This window comes from Thermobia domestica, chromosome 5 (genome assembly GCF_964235325.1).
Source record: "Thermobia domestica chromosome 5, izTheDome1.hap1.1, whole genome shotgun sequence".
Taxonomy (NCBI): domain Eukaryota; kingdom Metazoa; phylum Arthropoda; class Insecta; order Zygentoma; family Lepismatidae; genus Thermobia; species Thermobia domestica.
Genome location: NC_137458.1, coordinates 35,032,517 through 35,042,191, shown reverse-complemented (window position 1 = coordinate 35,042,191; position 9,675 = coordinate 35,032,517). Strand labels below are relative to the sequence as shown.

General features: G+C 37.9%; 1 protein-coding gene across 1 annotated transcript; it reads right to left on the bottom strand.

Annotated features, from left to right (window-relative positions):
• Nucleotides 1-455: 455 nt before the first annotated feature.
• On the bottom strand, nucleotides 456-5,666 carry LOC145685041 (uncharacterized). Its single transcript, XM_081757385.1, has one exon. It carries the CDS (start codon nucleotides 5,664-5,666, stop codon nucleotides 456-458), a length of 5,211 nt encoding a protein of 1,736 aa, XP_081613511.1.
• Nucleotides 5,667-9,675: the final 4,009 nt, after the last annotated feature.

Genomic DNA, 9,675 nt, shown 5'->3' with positions numbered 1-9,675 from the left:
GACATTCCTCATTTTGAGATTTAAAAATAATAATATAGAAGTACACAGTTAACGGATCAAAGTTTCTAGAACAATATATTGCCGAAATGTTACCAATATATTGTTACGAATTTTACTACCAATCGTTAGTGCTGGTTAGTGCTAGCTTCCCAAAGTTTGTGCTGCTTAAAAAAAATAGTTAAAATACTTAAAAATAGTTAAAATACTTAAAAAAAATAGAGCGACTTTTTTGTTGTATGTGTTAGGAACAGAATTAAACTACCCGTTTAATCTTCCTCAAAAACCTGTTGCATTTTTGCCTCCTTTATTCTCTACTAAAACCACAGACTACTAGACAGACAAGTTTTTCACCTCTTGCTACAACAGATTCTCACCTCTTGCTACAAACTTAACATCCTCCCACCTTTGATTAATACATTAATCAAACAAAAATTTATATTAGATAAGGTACAGTCTTAATCTAAAAATTTCTTAGGGAATTTCACTTGCCTACCACTCCTTGTGGTTACAGTCTTTTCAACTTTAGGTACATTTGAAATCATTTTAACTTTCTCTGCAGGTAATTCCTCACCAGAAGTTACTTCCAAAGGAAACACACGTTGAATGGGTCGAATCATCTCACCTGATGAAGTTTTCAAACGAACAACTCTGTACAATCCGTCTCTACCAGGATACACATCAATGACTCTAGCCAAGGGCCAAGCCACTCTCTTTTTATCGTCTAGTTCCAACAGAACTACATCACCTTTCTTGATGTTTTGAGAAGTATCTGTCTTCCCAGGCCGTTGTATTAATTGGCTTAAATATTCACTCCGGAAGCGTTTCCTTAAAGTATCTCTCAAATTCTGTTGATGTCGAAATTTCTTGTCAAAAAAGAAACGATCCAGATTATCTAAATCTGGTACACCTACATTAGAAATATCTTGCAAGAACATTGCAGGTGTAATAGGAATGGGATCATGTGGATCATCAGAAACATAAGTCAGAGGTCTTGAATTTACGGTCGCCTCACAATCACATACAATGGTCAGTAACTCCTCATACTGTAGAGATGCACGTCCCAATACTCTCCTTAGAAGCCTTTTGACAATCTGTATAAGTATCTCCCAGAAACCACCCCACCATGCCGCTGTAGGCGGATTGAATTTCCATTCGATTCTTCTTACTGAGGCTTCTCTTTGTATTTCTTTCCAGTCCACTTCATTGAGCAAATTGCTTGCGCCTACGAAATTTGTTCCATTGTCACTAAACACAATTTTCGGACGTCCTCGTCGAGCAATGAACCTTCTAAATCCAAGCAGGAAACTCTTAGTGGACAAAGATGTGGTGAGTTCAAGGTGGAGAGCTCTTATCACAGCACACGTAAATAGGATAATCCAAGCTTTTGTACCATCTTTCAAAATAAGAGGGCCACTTAAATCAACACCGGTCACTTCAAATGGAGAAGCATCTCGTATTCGCTCTTCAGGTAGCGGAGCGGGAATGCACTGAATCCCTTTTGTCTCATGTCGTTTACATCTAACACATTGAGCAAGAATCCTTTTTACCGTTCTTCTGCCTTTGAGAATCCAAAATCTTTCTTTGAGAGAAGTCAATACTACACTTACACCAGCATGATTCACACTGACATGTTGCTCAAAAATCAGCAATTCCACCAATTTATGCTTACTAGGTAGAATCATAGGGAACTTAAAATCTTCTTCATCCTGACTTTCTGTTAGCTTCGTCTTTACTCGGTAAATACCTTCCTTATCCTGGAAAATATCAAGAGACTTCAATTCGGACTTCCTGTCACTTGAAAAACTTTCGTCTTGTACGTTCCTGATTAAAATTCGTTCTGCTGAATTAAGCTCAATAGCTGTCAGCTCTCCGCAAACTCGTTCATTTGCTTTCTTTGCATTGTTACAGAATCGAATAATCCAAGCAACCATTCTTACTATCTTTGAATACTTCGAAAAATAGTTACAGTACCACGGATCTACTTTACTCTCAACGTACATGCTCATCACCAATCCCTTTTTTCTTTCAGCACTTACTTCTTCTTTATTTGTCATGACAGTAGATCGAGGCCAGTCTGTTTCTTCTTGCTTGAGCCACTGGGGACCCTCCCACCATTGCGATTCTAAAAGTTTACTAACTGAACATCCTCGTGAAGGCAGGTCAGCCGGGTTATGCTGCCCTGAAATATGACGCCAATCTTCTACATTTGTTAAATTGCGTATTTCCTTCACTCTATTATTAACAAATGTTGCCCATGGTCCTTCACTTTGTATCCAACACAAAGCTGTAGTTGAATCCGTCCAAAAATATTCTTTGATCTTTTCAAAACCCATTGCTGTTTTCACAAAAATCGCTAAACGAGCTCCTATGAAACATGCCAGTAATTCTAATCTAGGTATAGTGATACCCTTCAGTGGCGCGATTCTGGATTTAGCTTGCAATAATTGTACTGAAACAGTGCCATTAACCTCAGTTCTCAAAAACACTACTGCAACATAGGACATTTTAGATGAATCACAGAATATGTGTAAACTAGAAGATTCTATGTCTACAAATGAAACACTCCTAGGTATTTTGACAGTCCTTAACAAAGTAAGTTCTTCTAACCATTTAAGAAACTGTTTGCTTGTTTCTTCCGGTAATTCAGTATCCCAACTCAACTTTTCTTTCCACGTTTCCTGTAACCAGAGTTTTGGAAAAAGAGTAACAGGACAATTGAAACCAATTGGATCAAACACTCGTTGCGCAAAGGACAAAACAACTCTTCTCGTTACTCGTTCAGGAGGTTTCTCACTTAAGTTTATGTCACAAAATAAAACATCATCTTGCTTGTCCCACAATAAACCTAGAACAGATATTGGTACACATTTCTGTTCTTCTTTGCACAACGTAGTATGCTCCCACCCTCTTAACTCAAATTTTCCTTCAGCCATAATGTTCGTTGCTTGTTCAATAAACTCTTTCAATTCATTTTCAGAATCAACGGACGTTACACAATTATCAACATACATGGAAGTTTTAAGCTTTTCAGTTACACTACTATAAGGATAATTGTATTGTTTCAAGTGGTGGTCTATTACAGCATGCAAAAGAAAGGGACTACAGTTAACTCCAAAAACCACCCTGCGGTGTCGAAACACTTTAATCACCTGTTCATTATAATCTTGCCACCACAAAAAACGTAAGTAGTCGCGATCTGCTGGATTAATAGAGATTTGTAAAAAAGCTCTTCTTATGTCCGAAACAACACCTATCCCTTTCTTTCTGAAATTCATGAGAATGGCAGGAATAAGTTCTAACATATTAGGTCCCTTTGCTAGACAATCATTTAAGGAACGAGATCCCTTTTCTTTACACGAAGCGTCAAAAACAGGTCTAACATTTGTCGTGGAATTTTCTTTAAAGACTCCCCGATGAGGTAAATAATGCCCTCGATTACCTAACTCTTCTTCTGGAACTTCTTCTATAATTCCCTCATTTTTCCAGTCTTCAAAAATTGCGCTATACTCATCAAACTTTCCATCCGCTATTAATTTCTCACTTGCTTTTCTTAGTCGCTTCTCTGATAGATCTCGGTTATCGGGAATATCACTGTTGCCATCTAGCCAAGGTAAACAAGTCTCATATCTTCCCTCTTCGTTAACAGTTACAGTTTTCTCAAAATGATCTAAAACCGCTGCGTCTATTTCACTTTTTCTCAAGGTTTCACAGGGGTCAGAAATTCCTATGGCTTCTAAATTCCACAAATCTGCTAAACGTGTATTTTGATTCAAAAGAGTAAGAGTCACCATAGAATGAACACTTTCACTCATATGCTCGACAAATTTTCCGACTACTACCCAACCTAGCACAGTTTGAATAGCAGTTAGACCACAATCTAAGTGATGCAAAGTTCCGGTATAAAGTTTACCCATAACATCAGCACCTAGCAATATTTTGATTTTTGGAGAACCGACACCAATATCTGAGACAATTATATTATTTGCCTTCAACTCTTCAAGCCAAGGACCTGGTTTTAGTTTTGGTATGGGATTACAAATAACAGTTTGATCCAAAACCTGTATTTCAACTGCACCATTACCTACCTTACTTTTCAACATTATATTGTAACGTTTATGTTCTGTTTTCTTCGAAGAACCACCTCCGAATAACGCATGTATTACTTGTTCAGTTTTCACTGGTGTGTAACACATCTCTTTAGCAGTACTAGACAAAATGTAGGACCGCTGAGAACCTGAATCAATGAGCGCCCTTACAACGCGCCTTTTACCGTTAGCTTCCAACACTACAGGTAAAGTTTGTAACACAACATCTTGTGTGGAACACTGATTAGACAGGGTAGCTTTAGGTTTCTCTTCCTCCTTTTCCGATTTGCTAGTATCCTTACGTTCGGACGGTAACTCCGCGCACATAATCACCCAATGTTTTTGTTTACAAATAACACACTGCACTTTTGCTTTGCACGCCTTTGAAAAATGCCCAACTTTTAAGCAAACAAAACACGCTTTTTTCTTTTTTACGAGTTCTTGCTTCTTGTTCAAAGAAAGCTTTGAAGCATGAAAACATTCCTTACTTTCGTGATGCTTATCACAAAAAATACAACTAACAGAATTTTTATTTCTTTCACCCACAAACAATTCACTCGCGGTCATAACGTGCTCCTCTTCTCTCTTCTTTTTCTCCCTCTTATTCGAAGCTTCCATTAACTTGAAACCCGTTTTTGCAAGTGATATTCTTTCCTCACCTTCAACTTCCGCTCTCAAGAACGCCAACAACTGGTTTAACTTGTCACCATATGTTCTTTCTTGCCCATCCTCGCTACTTATTGTGACACTAGCATTTCTCAACCACACTCTTAAAATGTCCTCTGGTATGCACGATTCAACCAATGGAAATAACATCGCAGCATACTTATCAGTAGTCATTCCTATGGATTCTAGTGCTCTCAAGTACGATTCAAGTTTATCATACAACTGTGACGTATCAACCTTGCACTTTGTACTTGTAGCGTTTTTAATGACTAATCCAAGCAGTTCCCTCACATAAAATTCTATTAATAACTCTTCCCTACCAAACCTATTTTTCAAACATTCAATGACCTTAGAATAATTCTCTGCTGTAGGCGGGAAACTATCCACTATTTCACGAGCTCTGGATCCTTGTACCGTGGCTTGGATCAAGTACTGGAACTTGTCTTCTTCTTCCATCAATCTATCCTCATGAATTCTTTTAAACTGGCTCCAGAAACTCAACCAGTTTTTAACTTCATCTCCGTATTTTATTAGTTCAATTTTTGGCAGCTTTAACTTCCTCCTTGAAGTAGGCGAAGACACCACTGACACTTCACTACCTTTGTTTGACACTGCACGTGCACTAAAAAACATTTCAACCTCGATACGAGCGACATCCATCTTTTCTCTATACTCTTCTGCCTTACCGAATTCTTGTTCAAAGTCCTCCTCTGTTTTTGTAGAATCTTGCAAAATCAATTCAGTCACTTTCCCGGTTAACTCTTCTAGTTCACCAGATAATCTTTCTAACGTAGCGAACTTTGTCCTTACAGATTTTTCTGAAACAGGTTCTTCTTTGAGCACTACTAACAAGGCATTGTGTGCACGGGTGAAAGATGCCCGTACTACTTTTCGTTTTTGTACCAAGGATTCCATATTTTCTTTCTTTGTATTCACACAAAATTACTGAGACAATAATTTGTACTTTCTTGCAAGTTTCTATCACGTCTCGAGGTCACCAAAATGTTAGGAACAGAATTAAACTACCCATTTAATCTTCCTCAAAAACCTGCTGCATTTTTGCCTCCTTTATTCTCTACTAAAACCACAGACTACTACACAGACAAGTTTTTCACCTCTTGCTACAACAGATTCTCACCTCTTGCTACAAACTTAACAGTATGCCAACTTGACGTCTAGTTAGCATACACATAAGCAAAAATTAAAGCACTAACAAAAGTAACTATACCAAGCGTTAGTGCTTTGTTAGTACTGGTTAGTGCTCGCTTCCCAATGTTAGTGCTGCTATACTTAAAAAGTAGAGCAACATCTTTGTTGTATGTCAACTTGACATTAAGTTAGCATACACATATGCAAAAATTAAAGCACTAACGAAAGTGACTATACCAATCATTAGTGCTACGTTACTGCTGGTTAGCGCTAGCTACCCAGCGTTAGTGCTGCTATACTTAAAAAAATAGAGCGGCTTTTTTGTTGTATGTCAATTTGACGTTGAAGTTAGCATACACATATGCAAAAATTAAAGTACTATTGAAAGTAATTATACCAATCGTTAGTGCTGGTTAGTGCTAGCTTCCCAACGTGAATGCTGCTATTGTTAAAAAAACAGAGCGAGTTTTGAAATTAACTAGGCCAACCGTAAATGCGAATATGAATTTAAATTCTCTAACTTGACGAGAAAGTTGCTTTTTGTTAAAATTTTAAAAAGTAACATTCTTATTGGTTTGTTAAAAATGTTTATTTTATTTATTAAAACTAATTGTTGAAACCATGTTTTTATAATATAATATAATGTAATGGCTTATCGCTAAATTACTCTAAATGTGAAGTGGGATTCCTCCGTGCTTGAGAAGAACAAATTAAGAACTTATATGATATCTATTATATAAAAGAGAACGTACAAATCCTTTGTTCCCTCATCACGCTAATACGGCTGAACCAATTTCTTTTATTTTTGGGGGGTTATTAGGATTTGGACCCTAGATGGTTTTTATCATATCACTTTAATTTTTAATTACCAGTGTCTTGAGATAATTGACCATTCAAGTGTCCATAACGTACAAATCCTTTGTTAGATCATCATAGGTAAAAATAAACGTATTTATATGCAACCCGCATGACCGTGTCACTCGGCGGGTTAACATAAATGAGAGGCGCTATAATGTTAACATTTACTGCAATCACTTGAAAGCGAAAAAGTAAAAATTATCTAAGTAACAAAGTTTATTGCGTTCCGGGGTGACCGCAGCGAAGCGGGGCGGGTTAACATAAATGACAGGCGATATAATGTTAACATTTAATGCAATCTTCTATGGTTTTTATCATATGACTTGAAAGCGAAAAAGTAAAAATTATCTAAGTAACAACGTTTATTGCGTTCCGGGGTGACCGCAGCGAAGCGGGGTGAACGCTGCTAGTCTTTAATAAATCAGGACCTGGATTTCAGCTCCTTACTCCAACTAATGCAGAGCTTTTAGGTTCAGCTATCTCAACAGAAGCACAGAGCAAAATGTTATTAAACAAGACCTCCAAACTAGATTTTTTTTTATCACGACTTTCCAAACTGGAATGCCGAGATTATTTTATTTCCTTCGATGCTCTTCATCTTGGAAGGAAGATGTTCTATTGGGAAAGTTTGACGATACTCTTAAAACTGGACTGGAATCCATCCTCAATTATTCTCTTGATAACAACTCTTGGATACAAGCTTCATTACCAGTCAAAAATGGAGGTCTTGTAATCCGTCGCGCTACAGATATGGCTATTTCGTCTTTTCTTGCGTCTTTCTATGGTGCAAGTTAATGAATTAGCTCTCTTCTTCAATGGGATAACGACGAAATCACCAATCCAGATGTGCTGGACTGCATAACTAAATGAACAAATTTAGTTGAGTTAGACCCTCCGGCTCTCGAAACTCGTGACTATCAGTGAAACTCGGGACTTAGGGCGAGCCTATCGTTAATTACCATGTAGCTTCTTTGTTGCAGACTACAAATAACATTGAAGATAAGGCCAGGATTCTCGCGGTCATGTCCCCTAAAAAGGGTGCATGGCTTCAAGCTCTACCATCACCTTCTCTGGGCCTACATCTATCCAAAGAGAACTTCCGAGTATCCGTCGCTCTACGGTTGGGAGCAGATATATGTGAACCATACCACTGCCCCAATCTCAACACCTTAGTGGATAAAAAAGCATTACACGGTTTGTCGTGCAAAAGTAGCGCCGGCAGACATCCACGTCACTCAAGTGTGAATGATATATAAAAGCTTTAATATCTGCGGGGCTCCCAGCAGTGTGGAAACCGAATGGATGTAGCCGTTCAGACGGAAAAAGACCTGATGCTATGACATTAGTACCATGGAAGAAAGGAAAGGCATTGATTTCGGATTTCACATGTTCAGATACTTATGCCCCCTCCAACCTTCAAAATTCCTCAGTACAAGCTGGACTCTTAGCTGCTCAGAGAGCAAAAGAAAAAAGGAATAAATATAGTAATCTACTCGATAACTATTGCTTTGTTGCAATAGCAATTGAGTCTAGCGGTTCTTGGGAAAAAGGCGGCCTCAAATTTATAAATGAAATCGGCTACAATCTATCAATTAAAGCAGGAGATACTCGAGCAAAATCTTTCCTGATTCAATGTATTAGCATAGTAATTCAACGTGGGAACATGTCAGCTATTATGGGAACGTTACCCACCGGTAAAGAGCTAGAAGAGGTCTTTCTTCTGTGATTGCAGAGCAGGGAGGTTTTGAGTAAAAACAAATCATTGGTGCAATAATTTATGTAACAACCGAGCAATGCGTATGGAGAGACAGCTCACAGTCCACAAGTTTATATGAAAAGTTACGGCAGAATGCTGTACCGTACGTCAAGAAGTGACATAACATGACCTGTTGCAGCCATTGAAAGCAGAAGATTTAGTATTACCTGCAAAACAGTATGGAAACAAAGGTGTGTATGCGAGCTGTGGTTTCTTGGAAAATATCTCCGATCATGCTGAACGGGTAGCAATTCAAGGAATCATGTATGTTAGGAAGCTTTCTGAGGCCAGCAAAGCGAAACAAGAGGCACGTAGAACAGGCGAATAAGAAAGTAAAGAGACACAGAATAGTTTAAGCGTTCTTGATGTTAGTAAAATTGTAAATCATGAAAAATTTTGTAAAATGTTTACAATATTTATATTCTCATAGTCTATGTATTGTTAAATTGTCTTACATTGTTAAATTTGTCTACATGCTTGTGTTGAGTTCCTTTTTCTAGTAGAAACAATTCTGTAATCTCTTGAATTCTAATCAAATCTTATTATTGTCAAATTTTCTAATGTTAATTAACTTGAATTAACGTGGGTTCCTGTCACCACGGCATGGCGCGTCCTCAGGTTGCGGATCGAGTAGAAGGCCTCTATACCTAGATATAGAGGTTAGCTGCGAATATACTGAATAAGCAGTCGCGGACAGACGACTAGGAGTGGTCCTCCAGCTTGGGGGTTTGGGTAAGGCTAACACCCTCATCCTGTAAAAAAAAAGGTACTTGTTCAGAAACATTCACAAAAGCCTCGGACAAGGACTGATAACTTGGCACTCTACGGAGAATTCCGGAAATTTTACGTTCTTTTACGGAGAAGGAAATAAAAATCACCAGTTAGGAACAGGGTTTTTCGTTCACAAACGAATATTACCAGCAATTAAACGGGTTGAATTTGTTACTGACAGACTTTCTTTTATTACCCTTAAGGGACGGTGGTGTGATATTATTGTTTTAAATGTACATGCTCCAACTGAAGATAAGGGTGACGATATAAAATATAGTTTTTACGAAGAAGTGGAACGGATATTTGACCAACTCCCGCGATACCATATGAAGATTCTATTAGGGGATTTCAGCAAAAGAAAATGGACATGAGATTTGGAACATGGAATAT